Source organism: Malaclemys terrapin, chromosome 14 (assembly GCF_027887155.1).
Source record: "Malaclemys terrapin pileata isolate rMalTer1 chromosome 14, rMalTer1.hap1, whole genome shotgun sequence".
In the NCBI taxonomy this organism is placed as follows: domain Eukaryota; kingdom Metazoa; phylum Chordata; order Testudines; family Emydidae; genus Malaclemys; species Malaclemys terrapin.
Genome location: NC_071518.1, coordinates 33,803,197 through 33,826,081, shown reverse-complemented (window position 1 = coordinate 33,826,081; position 22,885 = coordinate 33,803,197). Strand labels below are relative to the sequence as shown.

General features: G+C 42.1%; 1 protein-coding gene across 1 annotated transcript in view; it reads left to right on the top strand.

Moving 5' to 3' along the window:
- The window catches only part of LOC128848710 (receptor-interacting serine/threonine-protein kinase 2-like), a 39,632-nt gene extending 26,924 nt beyond the window's left edge, over positions 1-12,708 (top strand). The window contains exons 8-14 of the mRNA XM_054048811.1: positions 2,406-2,455; positions 5,418-5,579; positions 6,495-6,580; positions 7,727-7,795; positions 7,963-8,122; positions 9,828-10,034; positions 10,894-12,708. Of these exons, the coding sequence (XP_053904786.1) occupies positions 2,406-2,455; positions 5,418-5,579; positions 6,495-6,580; positions 7,727-7,795; positions 7,963-8,122; positions 9,828-10,034; positions 10,894-11,216 (1,057 nt within the window). The 3' untranslated portion in view covers positions 11,217-12,708. The remainder of the gene's footprint in view (positions 1-2,405; positions 2,456-5,417; positions 5,580-6,494; positions 6,581-7,726; positions 7,796-7,962; positions 8,123-9,827; positions 10,035-10,893) is intronic.
- The last annotated feature ends 10,177 nt before the right edge of the window (positions 12,709-22,885 follow it).

Sequence of the window (22,885 nt, the reverse complement as noted above, 5' to 3'; positions counted from 1 at the left end):
TCAGGTAGTCAAACAGCCAGAGTTAAGTTTCCAAATTCTTTCAGTTTGAATAATATAAAGTTTTATAAATATCTGAAGATTCTTTTCATAAACGCTAGCACTGGGGCCTAAATGTCCAATGTAGGTGCCAAAACTGTAGACAATTATTTGCACAAACAAGTGCAATCCACTTAGAAACCTAATATCAACAAGTCAGGTAGTTAGATTTTTAAATGGCTGCTGTTGGTGGTGTAGACAGTTGTGCCACTATTTAATATTTAGGCACAATTATTGGATGCTTGGTTGAAATCTAGTTAAAAATAAGAATATGATTTTTATCTTGATGATGTCCCTTTAAGATCCTGTGGAATCTCTTCTGAAAGAACTCGCTATTCCTAATCAGGCATTAACTTTTAATTGAAGTGACTTACATAAAGAATGCATGTTATTTACTCCGCCATCTTGTCTGCCACACATCCAAAGGGCACATACACGATACTCTGGATGAATGACAATCCAAAAATAGCAACTATGTGACTCTATGGACGTATATCTTCATGGCTGGCACCACAGAGTCTATGACAACCTTTATACCTAATACAGGTCTGTCTCATCTTATGCTGGGGTTACGTTCTGCAGTCAGCGCGTAAAGTGAAAACCATGTACAGTCAAAATTACATTGAGTGGAATGGTGGGCGAAATCGCCCGCACTACAGGAACAGTATTTAAATTGTTATTTTTCTCTTTTTTGTTTTGTTTTTGCCGACCACATAAAGCTGAATTCGCACATGTTAAATGCGCGTAAGATGCGACAGACCTGTATTACGTATGGCCAATTTTCTAGTGTTAGAGCTTTTATTTTTGTTATGAGGCCAACAACTTCAGCGCCTTTTCTGTTGTCATCAATATACATATTATATATGTATTTAATAACACCTATGAATGATGTGATTGTTCCTCTGTTGTCCATGAAGAATACATGAGGCTCAAACAGGAAAGGAGTGAAAGGCTTACTTTCAGATGGCATAATTCCCATTCTCAGGTGTCACACCTTTTTAATTATAGATGTTTGGAAGTGACTGGTATTGCATGAGACCTGTGCGTGTCCAGCAGTGGTGTGACATGGAATATATGTTTTGTTTTGCGTATATATCCAAGTGTTTTTACACCAATATTGATGTTGATTTAAGTACATTTAAATGCTATAGTGACATCTCCTAGAAGTTACAAATGGAAAAAAAAGATCTAGGGCCTGATGCAAATTTCACTGATGTAAAGAAAGATTCATTGGGCTTTGGATCAAGCTTTTAGTGAGTCAGCTAGTTCATTCCTTTGTCAGTATACTCAACACTACCAAACACTTTATAATTACTGCAACAACAAAAAAAGAGGAAGTGAAAGGCTTTGAAACCCACAAATGGAAATTAGGTGAGGTATTTTAGAAAATAATCTACAGGATTTAAGAGCAAGACTTTCCCCTGAAACAGAATTCTAGCTGGTCTTTGTTATATCCCTTGAGTATTGTATAAGGACAGCTCAATTGGAAACTGAAATATAATAGTATGCAAAAATGGAAATCCTGCTAATAAGGAAGGGCTTAGTGCAAGGGTGGGCAAACCTTTTGGCCCGAGGGTTAATTGTATGCAGAGCCTGAATGTAAGACTGGGGCAAGGGGTTGGGGTGCGGGAGGAAGTGCGGGGCGTGGGAGGGGGTGCGGTGTGCAGGAAGGGTTTCAGGACCAGGGGTTGGGGTGCAGGAGGGGTGTGGGGTGCTGCAGGGAGCTCTGGCCAGGGGTTTGGGGTGCAGGAGGGGGCTCAGGGCAGGGGGTTGAGGTGTGGGGTGCAGGAGGGGTGCAGGCTCAGGCCTGATGCCGCTTACCTCAAGCAGCTCCAGGGTGGCAGCGGCACGCAGTGGGGCTAAGGCAGGCTCCCTGCCTGCTCTGGCCCCGTGCTGCTCCCAGAAGTGGCCAGCATGTCCAGCTGTGGCTCCTGGGGATGGGATGGGGCAGGCGGCTCCGCTGCACGCTGCCCTTTCCTGTGGGTACCACCCCCGAAGCTCCAATTGGCCGCGGTTCCCCATTCCTGGCCAATGGGAGCTGCACAGGGTGGAGCCTGCAGGCGAGGGCAGCACACAGAGCCCTCTTCCAGCCACCTCTTCCAGGGGCCATAGGGATGTGGTGCTGGCTGCTTCCAGGAGCGGCACAGGGCCAGGGCAGGCAGGAAGCCTGCCTTAGCCCTGCTGCACCACGGGGCTGGCAATCCTGTGGGCCCGGATCTGGCCCGCAGGCCGTAGTTTGCCCTCCCTGACTTAGTGTAACATGGAAAATACCCTTCCCTTGAACTAATTAACTCAATTTTTCAGTAAGTAATCAACACCAACACAGATTCCAAATTAACAAGCACAATTTCGTTATTGTTTGCCTCTAGCTTTGGAATGCTATGTTGGGAAAGCTTAAGCAGACAGAAACCTTTTGAAGGTACGTATATCTCTCTTTCTTGATGGTTAATTATCTTTTTCTGAATTTATCCTCCTCTAAGCAACATTGATACCAACAGACCTGTCTTTTCAAACCTCGCTTTATCTCAAATCCCTATTACAGTGCTGGAAGGATTAATTTTTGATCAGTAAGTGTCAGTAAATATTGATTTCAATGTACACACAAACTAACAAAAATATTTCCAATGATAGTTGAAATTTACAGATAGGCAAAGTAAGAAAAATGCTGCTTGATAACTTATTAGAGTTTGATTTAAGGATATTTACTTTGTATATTTTGACATGTGATATTGGCAATTTGTGTTTGAATGGTTATAAAACTTTAGCTTTTTGAACCTCAACATCTACTGTCATTAAATAATTGTCTGACACTCCCATAATTTTCTGCAACTGTAAAAATTCGATACAATTGGGGAAAAATTAAAAATAAACAGTATTATCTGTCAAAATTATAAAAAAACAAATTCTGCCAACTGTGTATCCCAATAATGCCCAGTTCCATAGCTCTGCATCTCCTGTAGGGAATACAGTACTAGCCCCAAATGGAGATTCTTATTGTAAAAGCAACAGATACCTTCTCAGGGGTAGCTTTAATGGCATAGTTTTTACTATGTACTACCTAAGTCTGTTCACTGTAGCACCCTATTAAATTGTTATTTTGACCTTTCTGCTTATCTTTAATGCATAGCAACAGGTCTTTGGCTTGTGACACTCAGCATACTAACATCACAATCCAGCATACTGACATTAGGCAGCATTTTAGGGTATGTCTACACTGGAGCTGGAGAGTGTAATATCCAGATTGAGTGACACACCCGCGCTAGCCCTGATCCACTAAAAATTAAGTGTAGCCATGGCAGCATAAGTGGTGGGAAGGGCTACATGCTCAAGTACAATCCCAGACAATCAGAGCTAGTGCAGGTAGGCCTACTCAAGCTAGAAATTATATCAGTGTAGACATGCCCTTAGTGGCAAGTAACTTGTCCAGTGAGTAGAACTGAGTCTTTATACATGTTTAAAAATCAATGAGAGTTTCAGGTCTCAAATAGGAACTTTTAGTTCTTGCTAGACTTATATTACTATAAAATATGCTACTTTCTGCATATTTTATACCACAAAATGAAAAGGAGGAATTTTACAGAGTTGTAGATCTTTAAAGCACTGTATAATATACTGAAAATTATCCCCATTTTACCGATAAGGAAACTGAGGCAGTGGTAAATGATTTGTTTAACATGACACCCAGAGCTGAGAACTAGACTTTGGAGTGCTGATTCCTGTCCTGTTCTCATTCCTTTAAAGCATGGCGCCTTTTAACTTATAGTAAACATACTTTAAAAAAGGATCAGTTTCTTCTAGTCTCTCTTGAGTTCTATGAAAGTGACAGTGCTGTATCATGTTCCTGAATATGATCCTTCTTACTCTCCTTCTCTTACAGCTGATTGCTCTAACAATGAGATTTCAGTTTGAGCAGTCATATGTGAAGAAGGTTGTGCCTCTGTACTTGATTATCAAACTACATTACAGTTAGTACTCTCCTCTATCTGGAAAATGGCAAGGGCTCCAGGTCTATCTACCTATGGGACTTTCTTTTTCACTACATGGTCCAAGGAAAGGAAACTACCTGCTTGCCTATGGTGCACTAAACACTACAGAACCCAAGAATCAGGGGTTTTGAAAGCAGCAAGATGTGGAACTTTTCCTGGCAATTGTTTAATGACTATTTCTATTAAATATGACTCTACAACAAGTCACATTACATTTGTATAGCACCTGTCATCCAAAAGGGCCCCAAAGATCTTTACAATTTAACACACACATTTATTTATGAGAATCACTTCACTCACTATCTCTCAAGTGGAACATCTAACTATTCAACGCACACTAACATTGCACAGCCCTTTTGGACAAAAAATGAAGGATCGCGTATCCAACTAAAATTGCAGAGGGAATGAAAGTAGGCAGGATGCAGTTACCCCAGCGAGAATCTGGCCATTACATCAGGGCTAGCAAACATCCTTATTCTTACAAAGAGTGCCATGGGAACTTAAATGACCACAGGCTCATGATTTTACATCTCTTAAAATTTCCCTAGTGATTTATCAAGACATGCAGGGCTCCTGCAAAATTCATCAACAAATACCCCATACACCTCATTTTCCATATGTAATGTTCCACAAGTTCAGCCTTTCATTTTCTACTATGAATGAAGATGAGAATTACATACTTGTATATTCCAACCACCAGCCTGCTCCCAAGTACAGAATATGCAGGCGTATGCCATAGGGAGAAGTGAGGGGGGCTGCATGCTGTAATTTTGCAATCACATTTGTGAATTGTGTGTGTGTGTGTATACACATGATGTCAGAATAAGCCAGTGTCTTTGCTGATCACAAGTCACCTAGCAGATTACTCTGTTTTTATCTACCTAACAGCTTTCATTCTGACAGACTTTACAGGCTCGGATTAAAAATGCTATATACAATATACTCATGCAAGGCGGTGCTTTCATATTTTTTCACTGCCATTTTGTAGCTGCCCAGAAGAATTAGATTCTTTTGTGCATAAAGGGAATAATTTGTTTAAAAATTTGCATGCAGAATTGCATACAGAACTGTATGGTTAGGCTGCATACACAGTAACTATAACTGCAAATAGGGTATTTGTGCATGCAGGTTACCAGTTATGCCTGCATATCCAGTTGTGACTTATTGCTTAAACAACCCTTCTAACCAGAAATAAATGGACTGCTGCCAGTAGGTATAAATGAGTATTGTCACAGTTGGTCAGCTTTACTTAAGAGTGTGTTGTTGGGTTTTTATTTTTCGTTTTTAAAGAGCAGACTTAGTTTTAAAATACAGAAAATAACCTGCACTAAACATCATCTTAAAATAGTTCTGAGGGTTTTAACTTTTAAATAACATGTTCTCATTCTCTTGCAGGCAAAAAAAACCTGCTGGAAGTTGTGACAGGAGTGTGTAGTGGCCTGCGGCCTGGGACTGAAGCAGAGTATATACAGAGCAATTTGCCTCAGAGAAACAGGCTGTTACAGCTCATCATACTGTGCTGGCACCAAGACCCAGATTACAGGCCCCAAACTGCAGGTAACATTCAGTATTCGCTCCCCCTTGTTGCCATCACAAACAGGCTGAGTGTCCTAAGTAATGCAGTGTTGTTGTAGATCTGAAGCTCTGTGTGAGCTCGAAAGCTTGTCTCCCTCACCAACAGAAGTTGGTCCAATAAAAGATATCGCCTCACCCACCTTGTCTCTTTAATGTCCTAGATCACTGTACAGTAATGATGGCACAATAGAATGTTGTAACCCCAGTGTGAGATGAAACAGTTGGGGCACTGTCACCAGCATACTGTAGTGTTTTGGTTTGGGTTTTTTTTTTTTAAATAAGGATGCCATGCCCTCCTCTAAGGTGGCTTAGTCAGTTCAAGATTTTTAGTTTAAATATAGTGTAGTAAATTTAGCATAGATAAAGGCTAGGAAATTACTGGAGATTGCCAGCTAAATTCAGTATTTGAAGAATGGCTGATTTACCTTTAACAGTCCCATCTCAAAGTAATCACCATTCCCACTGGAGCAAATCCCACTGTTGGTTAAGTCAGAGTAGCTATATTATACCATCTGAGGATCTAATCCTCTGTTTCTAAAAAGACAGCCCTGAAACATGAATGATAAACTATGGCCAAGATTTTTCAGACCTGTACACAGAAGTGTCCAACTAGCCATCCGCACATGCTTTTACTGTGATTGCTTTGTGCAGACATGAATAAATTAGGTACAAATATGCAGGTTTTTGTGTGCACATTTCTGAAAATCTGATCCTAATTTGTTTATATTAGATCAAAAAATAAAAATATATAAGGCAAAGTTACTTAGACGTGATTTAAAAGATTTTAATATGATTGCAACAGAATAATAAAATCAGTGGAAGCACATTGGTGCATAGATATTTGCTTATTTGGATATGCATACATCCTGTATTTAAAATGCATTTTTCTTCCCACAGAATGTGTGGAACTCTTAAGGAGAATTTTGAGTGCTTTTAGCAAGGAGAAGATTTCCAGTGCAATCTACAGTTTGATTGATGCAAAGGTTAGTGCAAAATTCAGATTTGGTCCCATACAATTGCATTGCCTGCTTTTCGTGATTACCATCTTTGAAATCAAACAGGAATTTGTCTCTTTGTTATTGCTTCAAAGGGCTATAAGTTAAAATTTCAAGATCAGTCCCTAAAAGCGGATAGAGCTATAATACGTCAATCCAAGATTTAAACTCAGCCTCAAAAGTTTAATCCAGGATTCACAAGTGAGACTCTCCATACTGTATTACTGATAAGTACGCATGAGTCACAGACAGTTGGAGGGCCCCCTCACACTGTTCTTTCAGCAGTAGCAAATAGAAGGATGGTTCTAGGTTAACCAGATGTGTTAGTGCACTAGCCTGTCATCTCTGAAGTCCCCAAGTCAGTTTCTGTCCGAGGTTACTTGTAAAATGCAGCTTCATCCTAGTATCCATTCCCAAGATCAATCAGACCACAACATAGCTGTGAGTGAATATTAGTCTCAGTTACATCAGGTCCAGGTCTGGGACCGCAGAGCAATGTCTGATGTCAGGATTGAGATCAGTTGTCAGTACAGCCTGGAGGGAAGGTAGCACAGGATACTTATGCAGCTGGGATTTCTCATGTTACTAAACTCACAGTCTGTGAAGTGAAAAATGCGAAAAGTCTCCTGGTTTTATCTCACTTGTGCTGGATTCTGACTTGATGAGAATAGTCTTGCATCCCAGATTTTGGGAGATTTTTTTAATATCTCTTCCGAACTCAAAGTTGTAGAGGCTGCAATTTGAGAAATAGGAGGTGTGATTTGCGGAAGACCAGATGTAGAAGTACCCCATAAAAGGAGAAGGAGCTCCCAAGCATTGGTCTTTGTGGTGGCATGACATTTATGACGTGATTTTGTAATGCACCGAAAAAGCCTGTTTTCCCCAACGCCCACAGTGATGAGTATGAAATAAATACCTGTAGAGAAAGGCAAAACAACCCAATATTGTTTCAGTACGTAATAGAACTGTACTCTGGTTGATTTTACTCCTAGCTGCAGATCATGTGGTGTATGTGCCTGATATTTTGGCAGTACCTCCATGAATATTCAGTGTATGATTTTTTTTAGTTTCATTTGAACTGAATGTTGTGTATATTTTACTAAGTTAGTGGATTTTTTTGTTTGTTTGTTTCAGGAGAGAGCAGTAAATGCCTGCAAAGGCTCAGTTCCACACATGCTTCAGACACATGTGCGCAATCTAGAGGTGAGCAAACATATGGACTTGGGGAGGAAAATTTTTCAAGGGTATCTTAGTCCCATTATCAAAAGTGACTTAGGCACTTAGACTCCCTTAGGGAGTCTGCCTAGTAAGGGAGATCTTTTCTATCAAGAAGCTAGAAGTAATTTCTTATCCATTTTCATCCCTGTCAGGTCATCTGTGCACAGAAAAACAGCAACCGGCTTATCGACAAGAGTGTCCATCTAACAGCACAGAGATTGTCAACTGTTCTTGACAGCCCTGCAGGAAGAGAGAAGGCTAATCAGATGGTACTTGCAGATATCACAGCGCCAAACACAACACAAAAAAAAGGTATGTAGGACTGATCATCTCAAGATGTTTTTACCTCCAAGTACTATAAAAATATTAAACAATTACATATTGTCTCAGTATCCATAAAAACATGCCAAATGTCTCCCTCTTCGGAGTGCAACTGTGATATAACTCTGGATATAACCAGAGCAACAGATTTCTCTGCAGTAGCAAGAGTCTGCCCTGAGAATTGCAGCGGTGCAAGATTTTTGCAACCATTCCTCCACAGGGAGAACTCACAACTAGCCAGTGTATTCCCATACATGAGTGGACATTCAGTGGGTTCGGTGGTGTAAACCAGGCAGCCATAGAATTTGCTGATTTAGTGTACACCCTCCTGAACACCCTCCACCAGTCAGACACCTGTGGCACTCTGACTACAACTTAAAGCTGCCCTTCTCTGGCATTCCAAGAACTGCCTGCTCTTCCCCAGAGAGCAAATCCCTCCTGGGTCTAGTGGACCCTGCTGGAACAGAGAGGTGCAATTACTTTTGCCTTTGCCACCATGAGTGAATCTAGCCCTCTACCAAGGCCCTCAATCACCACAGTACTTTTCTCTACTTTCTAATAGCTGCTGTCAAATGTCTCCACATTAGAAAGTAATTGCTTTGGAAGAGTCCCATCTCTTCAGAAGTCCACGAATGATTCATATTAGCCACTCCTACCTACCATATCCTTCCATTTTTTCACTGTCGGCTTGTCTTGGCAAATGTTTGACAAAGTATTTAAATCCATGTGCATTTCGTGTATATAAGCGGATTGGAGGTGGGTTTTGTTTTGATGGTTTTGTTTACAAGATCTGAGCCACAGAAAATCTATTATCGATCTTTGGTAACCTCTGAATACATGGGACTTATGATACAGGTTTTTTAATACTTAGTACTGAAATAGATTAGTGGCTGTTCCTTTTGGGAAAAACAGGATTTTCCTCAACTTCATCCACAAATTTACAGTAGTCCACAACTATAATCAACAAGTTAAAAGGACACTGACAACTTAGATGTAGCCCAAAGTTTACATTTTTAAAAAACTTTTATAAAATCTACAACCCAAAGAAGAGTTTCTAGAATTAAAACTCAGTTGAAACATTTGACCTAGACATTCAACTGCAATGTTATTAATTTATTTGTATCAAGGATGCTCCATCAAGGACCAGGGCTCCATTGTGCTAGACGCTGTACAAACATATAACAAAAAAAGTATTGTAGTTCTTTGGGGGCAGGAACAAAGTATGAAACAATATTCAAGATGAACTTAAAAAAAAATTCCACTTTTAATTCAGTAACCCATGCACATTCTTTTTGCAATATATGATTTAAGTTTAGTGTCCCTTATAATTTCTAATTTTACAAATAAAAATTTATTATTTGGCCATATACAACAGTCCCATTATGTGTAGTGTAACAGAGGTGGTATGCTGCATGAAAAGATGATGCTCCGCTCCTGGGAATTCATCATCCATACTCTTGCATAAAACAATTTTCTTAAAGTGTGAGAGATGGAGTATGTACATAATAAATGTAAAAACTTCATAAGAGGGAGGATCTAGCAGCAAGTGTTCACAGGATGTAATATTTACAGACAAGTTAGTCCTCTAACCTCTGTTTAAATTAGAGATCCAGAACTATCCATTGATAAATCTCTATTATGTTCAGCTGTAGTCCAATTTAAAAGTCTTATCTCACCCATCTTTATTTGTTCCCAGCTCATCCAGGTAGTAGAGAATCAGCTCTGCAGCATTCCTTTCCCACTCCTTGTACCTCTGATCCACATGCAAGCAGAGAAGATGGTGGTCAGTGTCAAAGGGACCCAAAGCTGTGGCAGCAGCAGCCACTACAGTTATCGCTGCCACCTGAGCACAGTCCCCATCATAGCCAATTTCAAAGCACACAGTGTGAACAAACATTAACAGGTGAGATTCCAAAGAAAAGTTTAGTCCAAGAACCAGAAGCTCCTGGCAATGTGGTATAGTCATATTTTATTTTGCCACACTTTAGCCAGTGTTTCAGATAAAAACTGTACTTTGGCCATATTCTTGTGTATTTACTGGTAATTAGTGTAATTCCTCTGAAGCTGGTACTTACCATTGTAAGAAACAGGACACTGGACTAGATGGACCATGGATCTGTTCCAGGGTGGCAATTCCTGTGTTACTAAAAGCTCAGACTTTGGCCTTCAAAGCCAACTTTTGTTCAGAATAGGCACATTGTTCAGAAGTGGACTTTCACTGGAAAGGGGTCTAAAGAAAAACCTCACAAAATATAGCAAGTTTTATGGTGAAATAGGCCCACTGAGTTTATAACAAATGGGGAAAAAATCCATTGTATGTGGTTTAACCTTTCATTGTGACAACTTCAAACATCTCCAGCAAGGTAGTTCTTGGGGTTGCAAAAGGTTAGTTGGAAAAATACTTCCCTTCCATCTCATTTTTATATTTTCTTTGGGCAAGTAGACTAATACTCTCTAGACATAGCTAAACTTCTTTACATAACAGTTATACAGATGATAGATTACCAGGATCAGACCTGGGAATCCCCTCCCCTTAAGTCATCTCACTCACTAAATATTATTTTCTGTGGTCTGGGTCTATGATCAGTGCTAGTTTTGAATAGAGACTGCAAGTAAATGAACTCTTCATCAGCTCCTATTGCTCCACTGAACTTACATTTCCATTAGTCACTTCATTCTTGACATTAATGCTGCCACTAGCTAACAGTTTCATGAAAAAGTCTGACAGTTTGGTGTATCTAAATTTGTTCCTTTTATTCAAGGTCCTTGCTGCAAAGGCAACTGCTGCCAGATCCTAGCCTGTGGGCGACAGACTATCTTGAGCTGCATGACAGAAGGGCGCCTCAACCACATTCTTGATGTCCTTCGCTCCCAGCGAGTGTTGTCTAAAATGGACTATGAAATGATCACCTCTTTCCCCACCCTGACCAGCCGCGCTCGTGCTTTGTTGGACACTTGCCTCTGCCTTGGAGAGAGGGCAGCTCAGATTGTAGTGACTGTGCTCTCAACTAGCAAATGTAGCCCTCTGGCACGAGGCAGCCATATCACAGACAGCTCTGCTAAATTAAATAGACGACTGCAGTGACTTAAGTTATTTTTCATGGCATATTTCATGGATTGGTGCACTGGTAACTTGGAATGACATTAATTCATGTTCATTTCTCATTACCCACTGACTAAAAAGTCTGTTCCTTTTCCTACTGCTCAGTGACTTTAGTCCTCTAAGAGTTCAAGACACCCATTGCCTGCAGAAATAACAGAGCCTGGTAATATATATTCCAACTTGGACCTCCGAGATGGTAGGATTATGGGAGTATGCCAGAGTCTAGTTCAAGTCACATGTCACTTATTATTTCCTGGTTTCTTAATGGAGGTAAATTGATTGTGACTTATTGGTGGATGGTTGAGAGGAAGACTGATGCTAAGCTCTTCCAAGTCTGAAAGGTACTTAAGGATGGGCTGCTGCCTGGGAAGGAAGAAAGAAGTTGCTTTTGCCAACAGCCAAGCTGTCACAGTGAAAGTGAAAAGCATTAAGGAATAAGTTTTCAGGATCGCTTCAAACAAGCCTCTGAAATTTACCATCTTGCAAACTGAATCATTTTTTAAATTTTTCTTGCACAAATGAGCATTTGTCCTTGTACACTGGTACACTACATTTAGCAGGTGCAAATTCAGAAACTCTTGAAATAAAATGGCCATAAACAAGTTAAAGTTACCTGGATACAGCATGTTAATGTTGTTCAGTTTATGAACGATACAGGTATACAATGTGAAGGTAAGCTGCGAGATAAGAGGTGCCAAACTGGCCACTTTGGAAGGACAGTTCCACTGAACTGTAAATAAAGATATGAACATCAAATATCTTAGTTAAAATGAAAATGAAGTGTGCAAGGTGCCTCCATTAGAAAGCACAGTAGGATGCCTGCAATATTCACGGCACTGGATAAGCCCAAGAACATTATCATTACAAGATGTATAGATATTTCAGATGCCAAGCTACATTGTTTTGTTTCACTACTTTGCAATTGTTCTTTTCATTTCCAAGATGTTCAATCAATCCTGTGGTTTGAAGTGTTGGAATCTTAAATGCAGGAGTGGAGTATTTTAAGGCATATTTATACAAGGGATTATTTATTCCACCTGATATAATTTAAAACCACTAGCTTTAGAAGTTTTAAAATCAACATTTTAGAAAATTCAGTCAAACTGTCTTAAGGCTGCTTTGTGACTATAAAAATGGCTAAAATTTAAAGCAGTGTCAAAGTGTGTTAGAAATGTCATTTTTTACTTTATTAGGGGGGGCAACTTTCTAGCTCCTAGAAGTTTAATGTTTCATGCTACATTTTAAATGAGAGACTTCTGTTTCTCCAACAGACCACAGAACAGCTTTTGGTACAACATAGGGCTCTTGTCACTGGTCAAAAAAGGAACGAGTCCCTCCACTGTATTCCTTCCTTCTGTGGAAGAAAGCACAATTGTCAAGACTTAAATATCAGGTATCAGGAATCATTCCATTCAACTGTTGTACTGGAGTTTTTAAACTTCTACATAACATTGATGGGGCAGTAGACAACCCTAGTTTATGATATATTTTTAAATGAGTGCTTGATTTTAATGCATAACTTAGTCTTTGTCCACCCATATCCTCGATCAGTCTCTGAAAGATTTCAGATATGCACAAAACTTTCACTTCTGTTTACTTCCATGCAGTTACAGAGAACCTCAGCAATCCATACTAACAACGTTTTTTCTGTAAGTTAAGTGAAAGCCATTATACAAATATTTATTAATATAACAGATTTACTTCCTAAGTGGTCTTTTAAATATTTAGCAGCCTCAGAAATAAAGCAGACCGAGTGGATAGAAATAAATAGCCAGATAATAATACAGATTCATCTTCAAAAAATGCAGTCTAATGCATCTGCTGAAAATCTGAACCCCAGAGATGCAATGTGGGAAAAACTAGATAAGCAGTAATAGTGACCAAGAGACCTGTAAGTGGCGGTAGTGGACAGCTAATTGCACATGAATTTGTAGAGCCCTGCATGGATATAAAATTTGTATCTGCTTGCAATCCACAAAAAGGATCTGCGGATGTGGATTTCCATGGATATAAAGCGGATACCTGTGTATTTGAGGAGCTCTATGAATTTGCAATGTGATATAGCAAGACAAAAGGCTAGTGCATTTTGGGACTGAGTACACAGATTTCATGTAATGGAGTCTGACTGTTGTATTCCCTTCTATATGATTTTGGCGTGACCACAACTGGAATATTACATTAAGCTCTGGGCATTCAATTAATGGACAGATGTGGCCTGGAGTCCAGACAAGAGCTACTGACATTAAAGAGATTAATATGAGGACTGAGGGAGAGGAGGAAAATAATTGTTCACAGGTACCTGAAGGATGTAAATACTAAACACCAAGATGGAAAAGGGATTATCAGGTATGAGAGGGTATTGTGACAGATATGGCAATTTCCTGCAATATCCTTGGAGTTCCTTATTGTATTACGTTTATGTATTATTGCAGGCCAAGATAGTATGTCTCACTATGGGGAAAGATGTGAGACCTGGAAGTTCAAAAGACTATATTCAAAATGTGCTGGTCATGTATGGACTTCTGGGACAATAAGTGTTAAGTGGGGAAATTCCTAGGGAGAGGTTAATGTAAATTCCCCAACTCTGGTTATGTAATACCCCAGCCTTTGGAAGCTACCCCTGGAGGAGAGGGTCATTGTCTGCTGATTATTTGTTACAGAAGGCTGGGGTCAAAGGTCTGAGCTGCATAAGGAACAGCTGATATACCCAGCCTTTGGGTCTGGTTCTGGCTCTAAGGCAGGTCCATGCAGAAAACCCATGTTGTGGGTTTTGAACCACTGAAATCTACCAGAGCCTTAAGTTAGAATTGAGGGTGACCTCTGGTAAGCTTTTTAGTATGCATATAGGTTTTGTTATTATTTTAATCTGTTTTCTCTGTTTCTGAACAAACATGTTTATTCTTAAGGTTAAAAGAGCCGTATGGTACCTTGTAACTGCTGGCAATACACTGTTCATAGCCCTCGGAGAAAAAGCAAAGCACAGGTGCTGGTGTTTTTAGGCAGTCTGGCTTGTTGGGGATATCAGTGTAAGCAAGGGAGCTGTACAACCTTAAAATCTCCAGTACAGAGAGAATGAGATATGGGTCTCCACCCAAAAGAGGTGACTGCTGGGAGTCAGAAATCTTTAAATGTGTGCCCTTGAGGGACCACAGGTGCAGTTACTGTACTTTGAAACTGGCATATGATGGCAGCATCTGTGGGATCTATGACAGCGTGAATTGCCAAAGTGCCAACAGTAGTGAAAGCAAGTACCATAGAAGGGAAAAGCACAGAGAAAAGTCTCAGTCTTTTCAGGAAGGGAACAGCAAAAAGAGAGATGGGAAAATGAGTTATAAACAGCTGAGAAGTCAGCTAGTCAGTGTGGAGGAATATACTCTAGGCTTCCTGGGAAAAGCCATTTAAAATCATCGAACAACTCAGTGAGGTGAACTATGATGGTGGAGCCATCTAATTGCTCACATTGGCACCCAATATCATGTGAACGTGACAAAACCTTTTTATGGCAGTGTCAAAAGATCCTTTCACTGATAGGGGCACCTCCTCCTGGCTGCTCTGGGGATTAGCTCCTTCCAGGAACTGCACCCTCCTCTGGCAGTCTCTCCATCCTTGGTCCTCTCTCTCTCTGACGCTCCCTTTTCTCCAGGAACTGCAGCTTTCTCTTCACAACCTGTCCCTCCTCCCAGCTCACTATGGTCCTCCCATTCCAGGGTATCAAAGTCTTCCAAGGCAAACTGTCCCAGGCAGTCTACTCTGCTCCATGTCACTTCCTCTGTGGCTGATAGGGGAACTTGGGCCCACCCCCTACATTGGGTTCCCTATCCCCTGTGGCTGGTAGGGGAACCTGGGCCCACCCCCTACTCTGGGTTCCCTACCCCATACCTTGCTGCTTTTCCCCTGAGCCTTTCCTCCCCCTCTCTGGGTTTACCAGCCCAAACTCCTTCCTCCCAGGGAGCAACTGTAGGCTATCTATCTTTATAGCCCCAAACACACTTCCCTTCCCCCAGGGAGCAACTGCAGACTACTTCTCCGCAGCCTCCTCTACTGCCAATATCCTGTCTTTGTACATCCAGCCATGCTTTTCCTCCTCAGCTGGGCTCCCTCACTCAAGTCAGGGTATTACTTAGCCACCTGATTCCCCTCAGCTCTGGCCTGTTGGGTTAATCAGTCCCCTTCTCAATTTGCACTAGCACTTTCAGGGCAAGTGTGCAGTAAACACCCCATAACAGACAGAGAATCTGGCCCTGGCCATTTGCAGCACTAGGAGGAGAAGGGAGAGGATCCCCTCATAGATCTGGCAGCAGAAACAGGGACCAGCTGAACTCTGCTGGCTGAACTACATAGCCTTCTCTGATCACTTAACCCAAACACAGCAAGCAGAGATCAAGGGGGTGTTGCAGGCTTATCAGCAGGTATTTTCCAGTAAGCCTGGATGCACTTCACTTGTTGTCCACTGGGTGGAGATGGGAGTCAAGTCTTCAATCAAAAGTGCACAGTTCAGGGTTACTGGGAAAGCAGCCCAGAGCATGGAGAAAAAAAAAAATCACTAGCATGCTGGAATTGGGGGTGATCCAACAGTCAAGTAATCCATGTGCCTCCCCGGCTCTTCTAGTACCTAGGAAGGATGGGTCAATTAGATTGTGTGTGGATTACAGAAAGATGAATACTATCATTGTGTCTGACACATACACCATGCCTAGAACAGATGAAACACTAGACAAATTGAGAGGGGCCCAATTCCTGAACACAATTGATCTCACTGAAGATTATTGGCAGATGCTTTTGGACTCAACTGCTAGGCTCAAATAAGAATTTACCACCCCCATAGGGCTCTTCTGAGTTCTTGGTCCTACCTTCTGGCCTCAAGGGGGCCCTGGCTACCATCTAGCAGCTGGTAGATTGGATATTGGATATGATGGAGGAGTTTGCCCTGGTATATATAGATGATATTACTATTTTCAGTCAAACTTGGGAAGAGCATGTGATCCACATAAGGAGAGTGCTTCACAACATTCAGGCAGCAAGCCTGACAGTAAAGGTGGAAAAATACAAGATGGAGATGGCAAAAGTGGCCTATCTTGGCCATAGGGTTGTGGTTGCTCTGTCCAGGAAATAAGTCAATGCATTCCCGTAGGATGCCAGTCAAACCACTCTAGTTATACCCATTCTTCAGGGGAGAGATGTGACAGATATTACAGCTTCCTGCAATATCCTTGGACTTATTATATTAAGTTTAGGTATTATTGTGGGTCGGAGGGGAAAATACAGGTGCAGTTACCATGAAACTGTGACAAGTATCACCAGTAGTAAAATGCAGCACACTTTTCTCTGTGACAAACTGAGGCAATTTCTGGATTCAATTATTCTTGGGATGAGTTCCTCACAATTTGAAAATCCTTTATTTGATGTCAGACTTGAGGCCCAATGCTACTCCCTGGAAGTCAACTACAAACTCACTTTGATAGTAATGGGAGCAGGAGTGGGCCTTGGTTACCCATCCAAATTCTGTGCTGTTCATACTGGGCCCTATAATTTTAAATATTCTTGACAGAACGTGCACTTATGCAGCCATTGGGCGTTCACTACCACCCTTTCATCTCCCTTATGTCAGTGTATTTCAACTGAAGTAAAGAGACATACCAGCATAAAACTGGTAACAGAATGGAGAATCAACCTTACTATTCTCTTTGTTATAAATTAAGTTAAATATTAACAAGGTATGTCCTGTATGCGGGAAGATGGACACTCTGAAAAGCAGCTGTATAAAACTATCAACTTCTTAGGCTTGGTCTACACTAAACCCCCAAATCGAACTAAGGTACGCAACTTCAGCTATGTGAATAACGTAGCTGAAGTCGACATACCTTAGTTCGAACTTACCCCCGTCCAGACCCGGCAGGCAGGCTCCCCCGTCGACTCCGCGTACTCCTCGTGGCGAGCAGGATTACCGGAGTCGACGGGGAGCACTTCTGAGTTCGATTTATCGCGTCCAGACTAGACGCGATAAATTGAACCCAGAAGTTCGATTGCCTGCCGCCGAACCAGCGCAGTAAGTATAGACAAGCCCTTAGTCAACAGATCAGCTCCCAGTTTTATATGATGCCATAGTACACAAAGATACATTTTTTCCCACAGCAGCTACACATTATCACATTATCATCAAACCTTGAACAGACATCTTTCTTTCAGAAAAAAACTTTTCATGCTGTTGCAGGCAACTCATCTACCATTATCATAGCTGTAGAATATGAGAACAAGCTAGGAAGGGTTGAAACTACATGGAATTTCATTGCACGTTATCTAAGTGACACTGGTATTTTAACATAGATATACTAATTGAAGAGATAGGTAATTTAATCAGGGCCAGGAAGTTTGCAGAAGTGTATGAATCAGTATAGCAAACTTCTTTAGTGTCTCATGCACAAGGGAACTCCTTTGTCATCGTCTGCCTCCTGGTTGATGTGCATAACATGACTTTGCCTCCTTCAATTTTCCTTATGGAAGCAAACTTCTTATAAAGGCAGCGAACACACTAGGTGCAACTAGGCAAGGCATCAAGTAGATACTTTCAAGATAAAATATTTACATATACTTCAAAAAAGCCATTGTTATCGTAGACCCAACAAGCCTAGTATACATGGCACCAAGTTATACTCCGTCAAAACACGTTAGCTTGGAGATTCACAGGATCTAAGTTATTGTAGAATTTGGCCCAATTCAAGTATTAACAGACCGACACATTACGCTTTTGAAGAGAGAATATGACAGTCACACTCAGATTGAAAAGGCCATTCATTTTCAAGCAACTACCCACTGCCCCTTCAGTGCCAATTTAGCATTTTTAAAATACATAAATGGTACATGCAAGTGAGGTTTGGCGCTCAGGTTTGCTGCAACTTGTCTGTGAAACTGCTAGTACCAAATAGGTTAGGAACCTGAGGTTTATTGTGTTTTGGAATTAGCTGTACAAAAATTACACAAACAAAAGTATGTTGATTGAAACAAACATTCTAGCTGATTTTTAGAGGTGAGCTACTATAACCAAGGAAAATATTACATTTTCCACAAAAATTCTGCAAAAAACCCAAACATTAGAAAGCCCAGAAATGAGCAGACGGGGATTCAACCACTTCCCCACTGCCTAATCCTTTACATGCTATCATCTCAACCAAAGCAAGTTAATAGGTGATTATGAAATCACATTTTGGTATTTCCAGTACACTATAACTAACATTTCTTACCTCCAAAAATTGATAGTTAAAAATAAGTCACACTCTTACATAGAGCTGTATCATCCTACAATCACATCCCATACCACCAACCAAACAGATAAATCATGTCATTTCCATTCATAACTTTATTCTACTCATAAATCCTGGGACCATATGTGATAATTCATAGGAGTTTGTTGTTGGGTTGCTGTTATGTCTGGCCCTTTTTTTTTGGCAGGGGGGAAGCTATGGTTGGGGTTGACAAATCAAGTTTCTCTTGATAATATAGCGTCAGCCTCATTATGGTCAGGTTACTGCTTCTCCATAATATGGATCCTAACTAAGGTTGCCAACTTTCTACTCACACAAAACCAAACACTCTTGCCTCGCCCCTACCCCACCCCTCCTCTGAGGTCCTGGCCCCTCCCTCTGTCGCTCGCTCTCCCCACCCTCACTCACTCGCTTGCTCATTTTCACTGGGCTGGCTCAGGGGGCTGGGGTGCGAGAGGACGTGAGGGCTCTGGCTGGGGGTGCGCGCTCCAGGGTGGGGCCAGAAATGAGGAGTTCAGGGTAGGTGAGGGGGCTCTGGGCTGAGGCAGTGGGTGGGGATTCAGGAGGGGGTGACAGCTCCAGCTTGTGGTGTGGGCTCTGGGGTGGGGCCAGGGATGAGGGGTTTGGGGTGCAGGAGGGGACTCCAGGCTGGGGATGAAACTGAGGGGTTCAGAGTATAGGAGTGGGCTCTGGGCTGAGGCAGGGGGTTGGAGTGTGGGAGGGGGTATGGGCTGTGGGCCGGGGGTGTGGGTTCTGGGGTGGGGCCAGAAATGAAGGATTCAGGGTGCGGGAGGGGGCTCCAGGCCGGGAGTTGGGGCATGGCGGGGAGGGTGTGGGCTCCAGTGTGGGGCCAGGGATGAGGGATTTGGGGTGCAGGAGGGTGCTCCGGGCTGGGACTGTGAGATTCAGAGGGCGGGAGGGGGATCAGGGCTGGGGCAGGGGGTTGGTGTACAGGGGGGGTATGAGGGATCCAGCTGTGGGTGCGGGCTCTGGGATGAGAGGTTTGGGGTGCAGGAGGGTGCTCTGGGCTGGCATCGAGGGGTTTAGAGGGCAGGAGGAGGATCAGGGCTGGGGCAGAGGTTTGGGGTGCAGGAGGGGTTACAGGCTCCGGGTGGTACCTCAAGCAGCTCCCAGAAGTAGTGGCATGTCTCCCCTCCAGCTCCTACGTGGAGACGCGGCCAGGCAGCTCTGCATGCTGCTCCATCCACAGGCACTGCCCCCGCAGCTCCCATTGGCTGTGGTTCCTGGACAATCAGAGCTGCAGAGCTGGCGTTTGGGGCCCCTGCTGCCCCTATGCATAGGAATCGGAAGGGTAACATGCCGCTGTTTCCTTGTGCCACGCAGAGCCATGGCAGGCAAGGAGCCTGCCTTAGCTCCACTGAGCCACCGACCGGACTTTTAATGGCCCAGGGTCCCTTTTCGACCGGGCGTTCAACCTGACACCTGGCAACCCTAATCCTAACAAATCTCTAAAATTGATTCAAGTTACTCACAGCTGGGATAGCAGTTAACCAATCCAATAAGAACATAAGAGTGATTAGACTGGGTCAAACCAATGGTCCAACTAGCCCAGTATCCTGTCTTCTGGCAGTGGCCAGTCCAGATGCTCCAGGGAAATGAACAGAACAGGACAATTATTAAGTGATCCATCCCGTCTCCCAGTCTCAGCTTCTGGCTGTCAGAGGTTTAGGAATGCCCAGAGCATGGAGTTGCACCCCTGACCATCTTGGCTAATAGATGGACCTATCCTCCATGAGCTAATTCTTCTTTGAACTCAGTTATGCTTTTGGCCTTCACAACATCCCTTGGTACAAGTTTCACAGGTTGACTGTGCATTCTATGAAGAAGTACTTTCTGCTATGTTTATATTGCTGGTACATTAGCCAGACTAGTTGTCTCCAATGTAGTTTGTCTACAATGGAGTTTACCTCAAGTTAACTGATTGCCAAATTATTTGAGACAGCTAACACAAGCTTCTATGAACTTACTACAACCAGTGAAGAGCCAAATAGTGCTGTAAATACACCTGTACAGTTGTCCCCCTCCCTTCCCGTCTCCTACACACTTCTGGTGAACATTAAAGGAAAAAAGTGCACACTCAGTTTATGTCCCTATGTAAAATATACTTCCTCCAAAAAAATCATAAAGTCCTAGTAATGCAGGCAGAGATATGTCAAGCCAGATGACAATAAGTCTAAAAAAAATGCAAGCAAAAATTGCAGCACTAATGTGAGACATACTAAACGTCGTGCATTTTTATGTTAGCCACTTAATGTTGAATTGTGCATCCTTGTCTCACGTGATTGGTCCAAATGGTGTCAACAAGCCTATTCACATGAGTGATGGTTTGCAGTATTTAAGGCTCAATTCCTGCAAATGTTTACACATGTGCTTAGTTTTATGCATGTGAGTAGTCACTGGGAGAACCTGTGTGAGTAAAGGTGAGCATATGTGTAAACCTTAGCAGGATTGGGAGTGTTAGACTGTAATATCTTTGAGGCAGAGACCTTCTCTGCTGGATTGTCTGTAAAGATTTAGCATACTGGATTACTATCATTTAATAATGTGTATAGTGCTACAAAGCTATTAGTTACATTCTCCTTCAATTAAGTCTTATCTTGCCCTTATGTTCCTTTATTTATTTTTTCCACATTAGCAAACAGTGATATAGGTGCTCAGGTAGCCTCAGTATTACTTCATCTTTCCTCTTTATCAGGGGAAGTAGCTCCTTGCCTGGTAATGCACTCATTTTGCTTAGCATGTGGTTGGGTGGACAGGGGCCAAGTTAAACAAGTCTCCTAGAATGTGAAGGTCAATCCATCATAAATTAAGCTAGATGATAGGCCTGCAAGGCAAACAGTTAATGAGTTATCGGTGTTGTATTAAAGTTAGTGTAACTAGCCAGGTACATTTACTGGCTAGTTAAGTTTGGTATGTGTTATTATTAAGAAAAGACTCCTGCCAGTCCAAGACTTTTGCTTTGTGAGATCCCAAAAATGACAAAAATGGTGGGGGAGAGATCAGGTTCAGATGACTGACCTCCAACCCTTGTCCCAACATGAAAGGTGGGGTTGGGAATGGTGTCTAGTGGTGAATTGTTTCCTACCTTTTGGTCATACACCCCAAAATATGTCAGATCACAGTTTTCAGAGATATGGGGAGCCATACAGCCATTTGCTTTGCTGAGATTTTAGGTAGGCCCTGCCTAATGGACAAAAAGAAGAGATTGAATTAAATCGTGGCTAGTTATTTACATGAATAAAAACCTGTTCACTCTGAGAAACCTGAGGCCTGAGGTGTTCTAAGGAGCACTCATTTTCAACATTTCCTCCATCTTTTCTCCATAGGACTTGTGATTGCAAAGATAAACATTCTAGAGCACAGGCAGGTTGATTATGAACTAATACAATTCTGTTGCACTCAAAGGGTAGGTATATCTACACTGTACTCAGGTGTGACTGCAGCACATGTTGACACACCGGAGCTAGCTTTGATTTAACTAACTCAAATAACAACAGCAATGAAGCAAGGACAGCACAGGTGGCAGCATGGGCTAGTCACTCAAAAACTTACCCAGGGTTCCAGGTAAGAAAGGAGAACATTGCACTCTGCATTTAGTTGGAGTGTGCTAGTTCAGAATTGGGAGTATCACTGCTCAATTGGTAGCAACCATCTTTTCCTTCATACCTATTATAATTTTTGGTTGGTTTTATGACTCAGTCTAATCTAAACCAAGTTAAATCTTGTTCTCTCCAACAGAAGCAGATTCTCCCTCCTCTCTCAACAGAAAGTGAGATCTCCCACCCTACTGCATGCCAAGTGTGGCCTCCTCCCCTGGGTTCACCCACTTCACACTTCAGCTAGCTATGCTTGGACAACCTAGTTTTTGCTTGCCCTTGGCTTCTGATACAATACCCTTATGCTGATTCCCAGCCAAAGGCATGGTTCAAGACCCAATAGCAGGGAAGATGGACTAATGGATGCTCAAGGGTTTCCAGAAGCAGGGAGGAAAGGCAGGCTGGGGTTCTACAGTGCACAAAGTCCAAAGTTGCAAACTTCCTTTAGCCTTAGCATTTTCCATTTAGTCCACAGAATTTAGCCAGGATTACAGTAACTCCTCGCTTAACATTGTAGTTATGTTCCTGAAAAATGCGACTTTAAGCGAAATGATGTTAAGCAAATCCAATTTCCCCATAAGGATTAATATAAATGGAGGGGCAGGGGGTTTAGGTTCCAGGGAAATTTTTTTCACCAGACAAAAGACACACACACAAACACAGTATAAGTTTTAAACAAACAATGTAATACTGTACACAGCAATAATGATTATGAAGCTTGGTTGAGGTGGTGAAGTCAGAGGGTGGGATATTTCCCAGGGAATGCCTTACTGCT